At 33.0% G+C, this 16,868-nt stretch overlaps 1 protein-coding gene across 1 annotated transcript in view; it reads left to right on the forward strand.

The window, feature by feature from the left end:
- LOC105486211 (N-deacetylase and N-sulfotransferase 4) overlaps positions 1-16,868 on the forward strand; it is a 291,093-nt gene that overhangs the window by 139,925 nt on the left and 134,300 nt on the right. Inside the window, exons 3-4 of the mRNA XM_011748923.3 lie at positions 82-169; positions 7,859-8,013. Of these exons, the coding sequence (XP_011747225.2) occupies positions 82-169; positions 7,859-8,013 (243 nt within the window). The remainder of the gene's footprint in view (positions 1-81; positions 170-7,858; positions 8,014-16,868) is intronic.

The raw sequence follows: 16,868 nt of genomic DNA on the forward strand, positions 1-16,868 counted from the left end.
TGCATACACATTTGCAAAAGAGGCATCCCAAAACTTCATATTCATTTTTCTAAAATCATGTTAATTTCTTATTTATTTCAGGCATTACTAGAGACTCAAAATTTACTGCGCACTCAGGTTGCAAATTTTACCTTCAACCTTGGATTTTCAGGGAAGTTTTACCACACAGGTAAGAAGGAGCTTTGTGTTCTCAGGCAGCTACATATAAATAGGAAATAAAATTTTGAATGATCCATAAGTGGTAGAAATAGATTCGCCAGATTGATTATGGGAAAAACTTGGGCACATTATTTGAGTAGCCAAATCCAAAATCAATGAGCATATTTACTTTGGCAAATACTGTTAAAATCAAGGGCAAAAGAGAAAGAGAATTGATGTTTTCAACTCATTTTTTTAAAAATAGAAAGCATAAGCACTGTACTGAGTATGACTGTGCATCTTGTTTCTCAGCACAGTATGGGTAGAAGGCATAGTAATAATGATAATTAAAATACTAATAATAATAATCGACAGAATTTTTAAATCATCAAATAGTTGATGTGATAGATACTTTTGTACATATTATTTTCCTTTGGAAAACATCTGATGATAGAGAGAAACTTTATAGTCTCAATGAAACGTAATAGACTCTAAGGGTCATCTTGTTAGTTTACCTTCTCTTGCAGGATTTTTTCCCTAAAACAATATTACCACTAATTTGGCCTAACATAGACTAAAACCATCACAATTAGACTTGTATTTCTTTCCATCTCTATCCAGCCACAACTGTACTTCTGTGCAGTCTCACCCTCTCAATAAATTCTCAAAATGTTATTGTTATTCATGTGCTACTGTGTTCCGATATTCCTTACTTATTTACCTACCCTCACCTCCAAAATGCTGACTTTTATTTTCTGAATAGTAGCATTGAAATAACTGGTACCATTTTAGAGAAAACTATGTTAATAAAATCGTTTGTCTTTGACAAAAAGAGTACTAAACTATGTGTTGGGGCCTGTATTAGGGGAATACCTGTAATCTGCTTCTATTTGTGCATCCATGCTGTGAACTAAATGCTTTGTTTAGAACTTTGCACTGTTGTTTCACAGCGTCTTTGAGAAAACACTTCACAGTATTTATTCTGTATGCATGTATGCAATTTATTGACTCATTAAAATATTCTATTCAAAGGTAGTCTTTAGTTTTCATAAACATCTTGTTTACTAAATGAGGCTTTTTAATGTAAAAGCTCAATATGGTTTGTTAGAATATTGAAATAACAATGTCTTATTGGCTTTTCCGTGATGCTTTTTTTTTCCTGCTTTGAAACATGTAAATCTGCTTAAAGTAATAGAAGGAAAATTAGTATGTATGCCAGTTGATAAATCAAATGATTGCATATCTTAAAAGGATATTTTACAGAAAGAGATTTGGGTCATCATATCTGCACAGGCAAAGCAATTTCAGCTTACAATTTTGAAAATAGACATGGTTTTGTAAATCTTTTTCAAAAGCTCCCTCAAGAAATGATTTGAGACCGAAGAAGCTCTAACTATCAAGTTATAAAGCAGATAGCTTTAAAGGCTATGTCTACTCATGCAAGAGGAAAAATTATGGGATTATTTGGAGTTCACACGCAATACTATTTTGTCTTAAATAGCTGTAGATTGTTAAGTAAAGTCATTCTTTTGGCTGAAATGTACCTGGATAACTGCCTCAGTTTTTATTTACTTTTCATACTCAGACCTATTAAATGTGCCAGACATTTGCAAAGTTAATGTTGACAGAGGTTATACCACTTCCCATTTCTTCTTTAAAACACTGAACATGCACAGAGTACACAACCACTGGGAAATGAGCAGCACACTAGTCAGTATCACAGGCGTAGTTATTGAAGAAAAACAGCAAAAAAGAAAGATGTATTTTAATTATATCTTTTAAGCAGACATTATTGACTCTTTGTGTTGGAACCAGTATAACAAAAATAATAGAATAGTTTGTGCTGTAATACTGTGGTGATAGTACACTTTAGAGAATAAGCAATATTTATAAATTTATAAATTTTAGAAGTTTAATTTATTTCACATAAATATGTCATTTTTATTTAATTGACATATTTACTTCATTTGTAGGATCATTGAAATGCCCCTATAATGTATTTCAAGCACCATCATAATTATATTGAATACTTATTAATGCACTTAGGGATATCAAAGTTTCTTCTGGAGCTGAGTTACAAAACAGTGATACCCTTTCAGATATCAGGAAGACGTGTCTCATTCCTATCTTGTCACATTTCTATATGGAAATTTCACATTATAGAAAAAACAATTGCAAATCAAGGAGGTGCATTTCTTATCTGTGCACTTGGCTGTGATGTGTAACCGTGAGGAGATGGCCTTGTCGGATTGATTGTCTCTGTTCTCTAATGATCTGATTTCCCAATGCGTGAGGATGCTGATGGATGAGCCTCATTGTTTTGAAGACATTTAATCACATATGCCCAGTGTAATAATGATTGATTCTGCATTTCTTAGACTGCTTCACTTATTTGTATTTTTCATGTATTCTTTCCTGTTCAGTTTCTCTGTCCTTCACATGCTAAAAACAATCTCACCCAAAAGGGCGTACCACTAAGCTTTTCCTAAAGTCATTCACCCACAGGTGCCAAATTGAAAGAGGAAGGACATAGTGCGGATTAAATGGAAAAAAATAAATAAAAGCATGGAGTTGAGAATGAAATATCTTAGTCTGGAAATATTTAGAGCTTGAATAGAATTGCATAACAAAAGCTTAATTGAGAAATGGAGACATTATAGTATTCAGGTGGCTTCTTTGAAAAAGGAGTTACCCACTGTACTTTGCGAAGGACATGATTTTTGGTGACAATCATTGCTGTTCTTTGGAATTAAATATGACCTTATCAATAATTAATTCATGAGTAATGTTTGCAAACTGAATTAACATTGGTCTTTTCCATGAGATATTATTTTATGAAAAAATAGCATTTTCTATAAAATCATTAACTTTCAAGTATGACAGTAAGTAAAGTGTTAGATTCTTTCCCCTTTTGTGATTTTGTTTGTTTGTTTGTTTGTTTTGCTTTTCTGTATAGAGCATTAGTTGAAAGACCAGATACTGGTAATAAACTTTATGTTCAAATCCAGATTCTGACATTTTGCCAGCTATTTGAATACGGTTTACTTAAATTTTCTGTGCCTCAGTTTATATATCTACCCAATGGGGATAATAATATCTCTTTTATTAGGGGGAATGCCTAGCATGTTACAAGTGCTATGTAAATGTTTATTATTATTAATTTTAAAATTATTTTCATATAACATTCAAATATTATCAAAAAGTAAATAGTAGACAATTCATATGGCACTATTTTCTAATTTTGGAACAATAGGTAGCTTTTAATCAATGTTTATTATCCCACAGTTCTTTATATTTAATGTAATATTTAAAAGTGCTTTATTCTATGTCCACATATATGGAACCATACCAGGTTCAATGTACAAGGAAAATTAGAAAATATCTCACCATTTAGAAATTATAATATTTTATACAAATTACACAAATATAAGGTAGAAATTTTACAAAAGAGAAAATACATACACTAAAATTATATATATCTTATTTTAATGTAATAACTGTACTTTTAAGGAAATTAACCTATAGATCTTGCTAAATTATTCTTATTTTGGCAGACTTAAAGAAATTTTAGAAGCATACTTTTATCTCACAACACAGATTCTCCAAAAGTGATAGTAAAGAAACAAACTCTTCATGTATTTTACTTCTGAATTAAAACATTTTTTATTCATTGTTAATCAGGAAATATAAAAAAAATAAATTTAATAAGAACAAAATATATCTTTCCATTAATAATTGTCTAGACCAGGATCTAGATCAGATTAGAAGTGAAAGGTTTAATTTGAGCACAGATATTTTAATGGTCTCTAAGTTGTGCTAATCTGGTCACATATAAACTGTAAATGATAGTTCCACGTATAATTTAAGTATATATCAGGTACAGAAAAATAAATGTTTACAGGAAGTCCAAAATGTAATACTTTCATCTAGTTGGATTTAAAATCATTTGAGATTCTGCTGCTGTCCCTCAGTATGGCTTAGTATCATATTTTTTATTAAGCTGTTTTCAGTGTCAAAGGTTTGCCTCATGTGGCTTTGAATTATATGACCAGCATAAAACGAGAGAAAAGCTGACAAAAATTAATCCATGATGCAAACAAAAGGAAAGTTTTAAACGTTACTCTCAGACTTTTTGAGGGTGTTTATAAATTAACATAACCTCTAATATAAAAATTGCTAAGATTTTATGATCAGCCATGCATCTGTTTCTATCAATAGTCCACAAAATTTTCTTTAAATTGAATAATTGACCTCCTACCTGGTCAAGTGTGCATTATGTGCTTCCTGCCACGTGCAGTAATGATCAGCAGAGTTTAAAATGTATGGAAGCATTTTTCAAACATTCTGTATTCAAAGCACAACAAGATAATTCCAAGAGGGTGGGAGAACTATCAATTCTTTCATCATATGTGATATAATGTAACTCTTTCTAATCTATGTCTCAGTTTGCTAAAATATAACCATGAGAAACATGAAACATCGTTAATATAAACACCTCATCTGAGGAAGTGATAAAATTTTACTCATTTGAATTTTAATATTTCATATTCTTTTTTTAGGGGGGAGCATAGAGCACAGTCTCTTCTCTCTTTTTTTTTTTTTTTTTAATTATACTTTAAATTCTGGGATACACGTGCAGAACATGTAGGTTTGTTACATAGGTATACACAAGTGATGTGGTGGTTTGCTGGACCCATCAACCCGTCATCTACATTAGATATTTCTCCTAATGCTATCCCTCCGCTTGCCCCTCACCCCGGACAGGCCCTGGTGTGTGATATTCCCCTCCCTGTGTCCATGTGTTCTCATTGTTCAACTCCCACTTGTGAGTGAGAACATGCGGTGTTTGGTTTTCTGTTCTTGTGATAGTTTGCTGAGAACGATGGTTTCCAGCTTCGTCCATGTCCCAGAAAAGGACATGAACTCATCCTTTTTTATGGCTGCACATTATTCCATGGTGTATATGTGCCACATTTTCTTTATCCTATCTATCATTGGTGGACATTTGGGTTGGTTCCCAGTCTTTGCTATTGTGAACAGTGATGCAATAAACATACGTTGAGCACAGCCTCTTAAGTGCCAGATGAGGTGTCTGTGGTTTTGTTTTCTTCTTCTTCTTCTTCTTTTTTATCATACTTTATGTTCTAGGGTACATGTGCACAACACGCAGGTTTGTTACATATGTATACATGTGCCATGTTGGTGTGCTGCACCCATTAACTCATAATTTACATTAGGTATATCTCCTAATGCTATCCCTCTCCACTCCCCGGACCCCACAATAGGCCCCAGTGTGTGATGTTCCCCTTCCTGTGTCCAAGAGTTCTCATTGCTCAATTCCCACCTATGAGTGAGAATATGCAGTGTTTGGTTTTCTGTTCTTGCGATAGTTTGCTGAGAATGGTGGTTTCCAGCTGCATCCATGTCCCTACAAAGGACACGAACCCATCCTTTTTTTATATTCTTAATATATTAACAAAAGTCAATGAATTATGAGTCTGTAATACTAACACTGTTAGCTAACAACAAAAATTAAGAATTCTTCTGCTCATCTTAATTATAGGACTTTATTACTTTCTAAATTTCTGATAGAAATAGAATTTCTTTACTCTGTGTAGTAGCATCGAAGGTGCCAAAACCCTAATTAAACCTGAAGGTCCTTATACCTTTTGAAGATTATGAATTACGAACTGTATTCCAGCAACAGTGAATATACATAAAAGAAATAAGTCGCCATATACTTTGGTGGTTATGTGAAGCTGCTAAATCCACTGCCTTTGTTAAATATAGACTAAATTAAATTATTCATTTATTCACTGCTTTGGGGAAGTGGCATGTTACAGTACAAGGTAAAGGGATTCAGTACCTGCCTTTAAGAAATTTATAATTTAGGCAGGCAAAGTTTCTAAAACAGTGTGAACACATGTAAATTCAAAACGCTGCAAGTATAAAGCAATAGATGGAATTTTTAAGGAGATCCTAATATTTGAAAAGTGCTTACTATTTGCAAGTCACAATATTAAGTGCTTTAATGAATTGATCTCATCAGCTCTTCACTAAGACCCTGTAACATAGGTATTTATAATCCCATTTTAAATCAGGGAACTAAGATCTGGAGAAGTTAACTTGTCCGAGATCACATAGTTAATTAAGTAGCAAAACTAGGGACTCTGCTCCAAGTACTGAATGACACCAAATACATGCTTTAATCCTTTCATGGTACTACTTTCATCACCATGGAAATCTTTGTTTTAGGACACACACACGGAACATTCAGAGAAAACCCATATAACCATCTTTAATATTTATTCCCTGCATTTAAGTAAAAAAAAAAAAAAAAAAAATCAAACCCCCATCTGTAACACATACTCTTTTGCCTGTAATCCCAGCACTTTGGGAGGCCGAGACCGGCGGATCACGAGGTCAGGAGATCGAGACCATCCTGGCTAACACGGTGAAACCCCGTCTCCACAAAAAAATACAAAAATTAGCCGGGCGCGGTGGCGGGCGCCTTTAGTCCCAGCTACTCGGGAGGCTGAGGCAGGAGAATGGCGTGAACCCGGGAGGCGGAGCTTGCAGTGAGTGGAGATCGCGCCACTGCACTCCAGCCTGGGTGACAGAGCGAGACTCCGTCTCAAAAAAAAAAAAAAAAAAAAAAAAAAAAAAAAAAACTCTTTTATGAAAGAGTAAAGCAAATAATACACTCCACAGTATAAGCCAGGACTTATTGTTTTACTTTACTTGTATAGTTAAGTAAGAGAGCAAGCAGGAATTAATTCTTATATTATTGATTCATTCACAACATTTGTAAATTGAGCTATATATAGTAAAATTGTACAAAATCATACGAAAACCCTATCATTTCATTTGTGGATATTCTTGGATAGCTGCAATATAATTAATTCTCTTAGAAGTAAGGTTTTTTTTTCTTAACTGTGGCATAACAATGTTTTTTGGTTTTATTTCCTATGTATTGGGTGCTGTTAACAAATTTTCTCAAAAGAAGAAGAGAAAGTAATACTAGTTTTAAATTCTCAAGTCACGTTTATATTATAAACAGTTATCAAATCCATTGTTTAGTTTTTATGAAATATTTATATTAAAATGGGAAATTTGATATGTATAACATTAAGTGAAAAACATAAGCATGCAAAAATATTAATACAGCAAGAGCTGAACTTTTAAAATATAAGTAGAAAAAGATTTTTGAAAATAATACAGAAATGTTTTTACTGGTTAGCTGTAGAAGACGGTCTTACAGGTTTTTTGGTTGTTTTTGTGTTTCTTTTTGGACTTTACATACTACTTGTCTGTGCTTTCCACATTTCTTTAACAAGCATATGATATTTATTTAATCTGAAAAAAATAACAGATTTTATGAGTTAAAATTTATTTTCAATTATTTGAAAATTACCCTTAAAATATAAGGGTATAAAATACATGTAAGGGTATAAAATATATGTTAGGGTATAAAATATCCTTAAATTCTAAAACGAATAACTGTCTGACCTGCTCCAGCCACGCCTACCCACCCCGTCCTAATCCCAAGTCCCCTTGCCTTTGATTCAATTTAGACTGTGGTCTTTTATTCTGATTTTAAAAGTCCACAGAATAGGATATATGTATTAGCAGCATGAAAAATAACATAAATCTGCCAAAAATAACCTTTAGGATAGTAAGATATTTTCACTAAAGCTGTTTTTAACTTGGTGTTTTATAGGGACTGAAGAGGAAGATGAAGGAGATGACCTTTTACTTCGGTCTGTGGATGAGTTCTGGTGGTTTCCTCACATGTGGAGCCACATGCAGCCCCACCTCTTCCACAATGAGTCATCTTTAGTAGAGCAGATGATTCTCAACAGGGAATTTGCACTGGTGAGCACATTTTATTGTGGTATCTTTTGAGCTATAAGTTGTGATCTTGTGGTGGAAGTGTAAAATCAGTGATAGAAAGAGAATAAAATACAATATCAGGGTGCATCACATGTATTGAGGGTACATATAACTTAGTGATATTTTGTTTTAGGCATGTGTATATATGTATAGGGCCATCATGTGATTATGTAGAAAATATATTTCAAAAAGTAAGTTATTTTTAGGAGGCTTTCAACTCCTATTTTATGAGATGACTATTCTTGTATCTACGAAGACAAAAAAATAGTACAACTTTCATTTGTGGTGCAATATAATTAACCATTCAAAAATAATGTATTGCTCAATATCAGTAATCATTAGAGAAATACAAATCAAAACCACAATGAGATACCATCTCATTCCAGTCAGAATAACTGTTATTAAAAAGTCATAAACAACAGATGTTGGCAAGGTTACAGAGGAAAAGAGAACACTTATAGCCTGCTGGTGGAAATGTAAATTAGTATAGCCATTGTGGAAAGCAGTGTGGCAATTTCTCAAAGAACGTAAAACAGAAGTACCATTTAATTGAGCAATCCCATTATTAGGTATATGCCAAAGAAGTATAAATTCTTCCACCATAAAGATGCGCACTCATGTTCATCACAGAGCTATTCACAAGAGCAAAGTCATGGAATCAACCGAAATGCCTATCAACAGTAGATTGGATAAAGAAAATGTGGTCCAAATACACCATGGAACACTATGCAGCCATAGAAAGAATGTGATTATGTCCTTTGCAGCAACATGGACAGGGCTGGAGGCCATAATCCTAAGCAAACTGACACAGAAACAGAAAAGCAGACACTGCATGTTGGCATTTATGAGTATGAGCTAAACACTGAGTACGCATGGACACAAAGAAGGGAACACTAGACCCTGGAGCCTGCTTGAGTGCGGAGGGAGAGAATGGAAAAACTACCTATCTGATACTATGCTTATCGCTCGGGTGACAAAAGAATCTGTACACTGAAACTCCATGACACAATGTGTCTATTTCATAAACCTGCACACAGTCCTGAGCTATTTTTTAAATAATAGTTTAAAAAATCATTTGTTGCAAGAATGAAGGAAGAAATTAATGAGTTGAATGTTTGGAGCCATGACTCTAGACCAGTGGCTCTCATATTTTAGTGTGATCTGTTGCACCTAGAAGACTTCTAAAACACAGACTGCTTCGTCCTTTGAGTTTCTGATTCGGTAGATCTGCAGAGAGGGCTGACAATTTGCATTTCAGAAACTTCCCAGATGATCCCCGTGATTCTACACTAAGAATCACTTGCTCTAGACTAGGGGCAGGAAAATTATGACCTTTGCTTTTTATGATCCCTGAACTAAGAAAGCCTTTTAAAAAACATTTCTTAATAATTCAAATCAAAGGTAAACAACAAAAGGAACAGTGATATTTTGTGGCACATAAAAATCGTATAAAATTTACATTTAAATGTTCATAAATAAAATGTTGTTGGAACACAGCCACACTCCTTCCTTTATGAATTGCCTGCAGCTGCTTTCACATTTCAATGGCAGAGTTGAGTGGTTGCAAAAGATATCCTATGGTCCACAAAGCCTAAAATATTTTTATCTCAACCTTTACCAAGAAAAAGTTTGCCTATCTCTGCTCTAGACATTAATTAAGCCATGTATTCCTTTAAGAATCTAACTAAAGACAGAAACATTTTCCCTAGAAAAATGCTCAGATGTACATTCTCACATCTTCATCCAGTGGGCATACAATCACAAAGGGTTTGTGAATCCACCAAAGACCCTAGTTCCTAGTTAGGAGCTCCTAACTTAAAGTGTTATTATTCATTAGTACTGTGCGATTACTGATATCTTCATTTTTTAAAGTCATCTTTGGAAGCATAGCCCCCAAGTCAAATTAATACTATGATATTTTATAGTTATGTCCAGTTGTTAAGCTAATAGGTCATCACTCTTTGCATCTCTAAATCCCCAGACCAGTGTCAGATCTGCACACAGGATTCTTAGTAGTAAATGTAGAAAGCATAAAAAGCAGGTAAGACCAAGGACTCAGGCACCAGATTATCTGTTTGAATCCTCACCTTCCATTGATGGTTGCTTGACCTTGAACAAATTACTTAGATTCTCTATGTCTGTTTCTCCATTTATAAAACTGAGGATAATGGTAACAACTACCTCATGGAATTGCTGGGAGGATATACATAATGTGCTGAGAGCAGCCACTGGCACACAGTAAGCATTCAATAGTGTTAATTAACCAATTATGACCTTTCTAAATATAGAGGAGCATGCAGTTACATCTTGCTTTTAAAACAGCTTTTTAAAAAAACATATGGATTACAAGGGGTCGTTTTTTACTTAAGTTTTAGGAAATGTCTCATAAATGTTGTGCTGCTTCATAGCATTATAAAATTAAGTAAATATTTTCCATTTCAAAAATAAACTTACCTTGAGTAAGCATGCTAAATTCTCTCAGGACAGTTACCTTGAAAATAAAACATGTGCATCACCTGTCTTAAACTTCCCCCACTTCATTCCACTCCACTTCCACTCTTGAGCCTTGCTCTTCAGGGATATAGGTTATATTTCATAATGGTTGATTCCACCTGTTTGTGTAATTTCTTTTTTAAAAGCCATGCTGAGAGCTCTGGGAAGACTCAAATGTAATTGCTTTGTAATGAAATGTTGGAAGGTATTTAGAGTCCATTCACAGTAATTACATTTGTTTAGCCAGCGTGGCCAGAAACTACACTTATTCCTATAAATATATTGTTTAAAAAATCTTACTATATTTTACATAGTCAAAATACTACAACTGAAATGAAGTCTGTTAAACATACATCATACTGAAATGACACTGTCCTTTTCCTTCTGGAGTTCAGCTCAATAAAACTCAAGACTCTTCAAGCAGTGACATTCAGAACCCCACCTTTACTGTCAACATAACATGACAATATGTGTGCTATCCAGAGAGCCAAGAGAGATATCTCTTTCTTATTAAATTATTATCTTTTCACATCCAGCTGACACTTCAGAACCGTCAACAGTGTCAAGATAGGATAGAATAGCAGAAACACTAAATGGATATTGGTGGAGTGAGTTTTAGTCCTGACAGCTAATAACAAGTTCTGATAAAATTGGCAACTTATTTAATGTCTTTATACCTCACTTTCCTCTCTCGAAATAGTAATGACTTGCCTTTTCATTCTCTAAACTACAAAGTTTTTAGATAATTAATTTACATCAACTCATCTGCCAACCAAAGGCACTGGACCAGATAATGCTACCGATCAATTTCAATTTTAAAATTCTGTGATCGTTTGTGGACAACGTTGGTTCGCAAATTTGGAATGAACATGGTGAAATCCTTATCTAGCTGGAATTGAAGTAATTATGGGAAAATATTTTCAAACTAAATGAATAACTTATACAGATAAAAATTAAAAGTCTTTAAATCCTTTTTTTAAGTTCTGTTCTGACATTCCTCATTATCCCTTGATATGACCTTGGCTGTCAGAAGGATTGTCAGTCTCAAAAGCACGTTTGTTCTCATAGCAGTTCCAAAAACAAATCAAACATATTCAGACCTAATAATAGCTTGATACTGATATTTCAAATTAGCTTTTTTAAGAAAACCAAACAATCTATCTGAGTGGTTTCATTTGTGGAATTTCTCTGAAATCTTTCTGGATGGAGTTTATTTTCTCTTGTAGTATGTTTAAACATCATGAGAGAAACACATTGCAAACCTGGTTCTTTACCTTTCATCATGTTTGAAGAGACCTTATTAATATAAAACATTGTTATTGTTATTGCTTAATCCACACACACACATACACACACATATGCCTTGTGTATATGTATATGCTTGTTGGAGTTATGTGTATGTATATGCTTAATCCATGAGCACAAATGTATGCAGTGGGGGTGTATATGTGTATGGATGTATTATGCTTACTCCATGCACATATATGTCATGTGTATATGTGTGTGTGTTTGTATACAGGATGTTAGTCTAATGACAAGCATAGGCAACTGAAATATGGCAGTTACAAGATACCCTTCTTGGTATGGCAGTAGGGTGGAGAAAAATACTTTTTGGTTCTTTTTCCTTCAGTAACTCACTGCTGTTCAGTTGCTTGACTATGTCAATAAATAGATGGAAAGCTTCATTAATGACAATAGACAAACGAAGGCTGAAGAGAACTAGAAACATTGGCCAACATGAAAGCACTAATAAAAAAATTACCAAAAATTATTCCCGATTTAACCTATGCTATTTTCCAATCACAGAAAGAAAAGTGCATATACCATAAACCTGAATTGTTTATTTTATTCCACAATATACTTGAAAAAAATTTTAAAAATTGTATTTCGTTGTTTTAAGTTTTACATATAAACTCATTAAAGTTTTCAAGCCAGTAGAGCTTTTCAGTCGTTAATAGTTGCAGACCATGAAATATCCTGAAGGGATAAGTATCAACTTTTTGCCTTTACTGTTGACATTTTCAATGATGATGTGAATTTTACTTGCTATGTTCTTGAGCAGTCTGGTGTCCTTTTCGTGACTACGTGAAGATTCTTGAAATAAAGACATAGGATTTTAAATTCTGATTTTAAAATGCTACACATATTTATGAAATCTATATAACTTTTTTCATAATTACACAATATTCATGAGGTAAAAAATGCTGACATTTAAATTGTTCTCATAAAAACACAAATCTATTAAAGAGAGACTGTGGAAAATCCTTAAGTGTCATAATAGACTGAACACTCAATCAGCTGTGTAGGTGTTATATTAAAAAGAAATAAAAGTAATATGATAGCAAATTAATAGTATCATGAAACTGAGAGAGAGCTTCCTTTCAATGTTGGCAGTGCTTTACAGTATTTTTACTGGATTATCCAGTTTACAGCCTTGTATTATGCCACAAATGCAAGATGTCAGAAAAAAACTGATTATAACTTCTAGGGTATTTAAAGGTAGGGAATTTAGAGAAGATAAGGATATTTACACTAAAATAAAATTGTGAACAAATACACAACAAAAATTCACAATGAACAAACAGTGCATTTTGGAACTTCAATAACAAATAAAACAATATTTATGCTCAAGAGTGGACCCACATGTGCAGGAAAGATTTAGATTAAATCACAATAATAAAAAACCTCAAAGCACCAAGGCATTGAAAAAAGAAGGAAATTCTGTAATACGTGACAACATGGATGAACCTTGAGGGTATTATGCTAAGTGAAATAAGTCAGTCACAGAAAGACAAATACTGTACAATTCCACTTATATGAGGTGTCTAAAATAGTCAAATTCGTAGAATCAAAGAGTGGAATGGTGGTTTTTAGAGGCTGAGGGAAATGAGAAAAGAGGATTCAATAATCAAGGGACATTAAGTTTTAGTCAAGACGAATAAGTTCTAGAGATCTGCCATACAGCATTGTGTTTACAGCCAATATTGTGTACTTACAAATGTGTCAGAAAGGTAGATATCATGTTAATTGCTCTTACCACAATAAAATAAAATAATAAAACATTTTTTGGCACTTGAACAAGATCTTGAGGTATTATATGGAACACCTGCCAATTTAGCACACATTTCTATGTAAATTACTTCAGTAATTGAGTGTATTAGTTGAACATTCAGATATCTTAGATATTGTTTAATAATACGTTACTTAGACTATAAAGATCTAAAACACACATTAATTATTTAACAGTTTATGTAAGTCAGGAAGTTGACTATGACAAAACTGGATCCTGCAGTTCAGGATTTCTCACAGATGTCAATCAAGGTGTCAGCTGAGGTGGCACTCATTTCAAGGCTCAACTGGAGGGTGGACCTGCTGCCAAGCTCACATGGTTATTGGCAAGATTCAGCTCCTCACAAGCTGTTGGATTGATTGAAGACTTCAATTTCCCACCAGCTGCTGCCTGGGTCTGCCCTGTGTTCCTTACCATGTGGGTCATTCGGGATGGCAGCTCACAACACAGTAATTGACTTCATTAGAGCTAAGGCTCTGAGAGAGGAAGAGAAAAAGAGACAGATTGATTCAGAGTCTTTTATTATATAAATATTAGAAGCAATACCTCTTCACTTATACTATATACTCTTCAGGAGAAGCCAGTCACTAGGTCTAGCACACACTCAAAAAAAGGGAAAATAAACAATAAAGGGAATACCAGGAGACAGAAATAATTAACTGGAAGACATTATAGAAGCTGCCGATCGTATCTAACTAGAAATAAGAAATATAGAGGATCCTGTATGAATATTACTCACACTTATTATTGCATTAATTTAAAAATATTTGCATATTAACTAAAATCTGATATTTTTCCTCAAGTTTAGTGTCAATTACATCCTTCAAAGCCATTAATATTGAACTCATCTATTACCTCTCTCTCATCTAATCCATTGTCTATTTTAATTCTTACCACTTCTACTATCCATCAATTTAGTGCAAGTTATATTGTATCATTTTAGCAGCTTTATTGATATTGGTATTAACATATCATAAAGTTCAACCATGTAAAGTGTAAACTTCAATGGTTTTCAGTGTATTCACGGATCTGTGCAAACTAACCATAATTTTAGGACATTTTCATCAACTCATTTAATAAAAGTATCCCTTAGCAATCACTTTCCATTTCTCCCCACTCCCTCAACCTGAACAAATAACTAATTTATTTTCTGTCTTTACAGATTCGCTTATACTGGACATTGGATATAAGTAGAATCATACATTACATGGTCTTTTTGACTAAATTTTTTCACTTAGCACAATGTTTTTAAGGTTCAAACATGTTGTAACATATATCAGTACTTCATTCCTTCTTATTGACAAATAATGTCTCATTGTATGGCTATATCATATTTTCTTTATCCATTATATATCCATTCTTTATCAGTTCATAGACACTTGGGTTGTTTTGGGGTTGTTTTCACTTTCTGGCTAGTATTTATAATGCTGCTATGAGCATTCAGGTACAAGTTTTTGTGTGGAGATATGTTTTTATTTCTCTTTAGTATCTACCCAGAAGTGGAATTACTGGGTCAGTAACTTTATGTTTAACATTTTGGTGAATAGCCATGCTGTTTCCAAAGTGTGAGTACCATTTTATATTCTACCAGCAATTCATGAGTGTTCCAACTGCTGTCACCAACTCTTATTGTTATCTACCATTATTATAGTCATTCTAGTGGATATGAAGTGATTCTTTTCTGTCAAGATTATTTTGGCTATTCTGGGTCTTTTGAATTTCCATACAAATTTTAGGATCATCTTATCAATTTCTGCACAATAAACAACTGGCATTTTGACAGTGATAGCAGTCAATCTGCAACTCAATTTGGTAAATATAGCCATCTTACCAATATTAAGTCTTCTGATAAATGAACATGGCCTATCTTCTAATTTATTTGGATCTGCTACAATTTCTTTAAACAATGTTTTATAATTTTCAGTTTAAATTTTGTACTTCTTTGATGAAATACAATCCTAAATATTTTATTCTTTTTGATGCTATTATAAACAAAATATTTTAAAATTCCAATTTTGTATTGTTAATTTTTTGTATAGAAGTACAATTGGTATTTGTATATGGCTCTTGTAACATCCAAACCTCCAAATTTGGTAAACTCATTTATTATTTTTAGAGTTTTTCAGTGGATTCCTTAGGATTGGCTACATATAAGATTATGTCATGTGCAAATAGAAATACTTTTACTTCTTCATTCTCAATCTGGCTATATTTTATTTTATTTTATTGTCTAATTGTCCTGACTGTAACTTGCAGTATAATGTTGAATAGAAATGGCAAGAAGAAATATCCTTGTTTTATGCCTGGTCTTAAGGGGAAAGTATGCAGTCTTTCACCATTACGCATGATATTAGCTGTAGATTTTTCATAGATACCTATTATCAAGTTGAAGAAATCTCTTTTTCTGTATGTATCTGTATGTATTTTTATCATAGGAGGATGTTGGACTTGTTACATACTTTTTCAGTGTCTATTGAGTTAATCGTGTATTTTTCCTCCTTTATTCTCTTGATATGGTATATTACACTAATTGATTTTTAGATGTTAAGCCAACCTTGCATTCCTATAATAAATCCCACTTTGTTATTGCATATAATCAGTTTTGTATATTATTGAGTTTGATTGCTAGTGCCTTTTTGAGTGTTTTTTTAAAACTATATTAATAGAGATACTGCTGTGTACATTTCTTTTTCTTTAGACATAATTATTTGGCTTTGGTGTCAGGGTAATACTAGCCTCATATAATTAATTGAGAAATATTCTTTGCTCTTCTTTTTTTATGTATAAAGGGAGGAGAAGTCATGAATTACAAACATTAATTATTTTTTGTATGTTTGGTAGAACTCACCTGTTCCTTGCTTTTATTTGTGGGAAGTTTTTAACTTACTAAGTCATTCAATTGACTTGTTATAAGTCTATTTATATTTACTATCTTCACTTGAGTCAATTTCAGATGTTTGTGTGTGTCTAGATATTTACTAATTTTATCTAAGTTATCAAATATTTAGCATAGAATGTTCATGGTACTACCTCATGGCACTTATTATTTGTATAAGGTCAATAGTGTTGTCTGCATTTTCATTATCGATTTTACCAGTTTGAGCCTTTTCCCCAACTTGGTCTATCTAAAGTTTTTTCAATTTAGGTGATCATTTCAAATAACCAAATTTTAATTTTATTATCTTCCCAGATTGCTTTTATCTTCTCTATTTCATTAATTTCTTCTCTAATCTTTATTATTTCTTTCCTTCTAATTACTTTATATTTAATATGT

This window comes from Macaca nemestrina, chromosome 3 (genome assembly GCF_043159975.1).
Source record: "Macaca nemestrina isolate mMacNem1 chromosome 3, mMacNem.hap1, whole genome shotgun sequence".
Taxonomy (NCBI): Eukaryota; Metazoa; Chordata; class Mammalia; order Primates; family Cercopithecidae; genus Macaca; species Macaca nemestrina.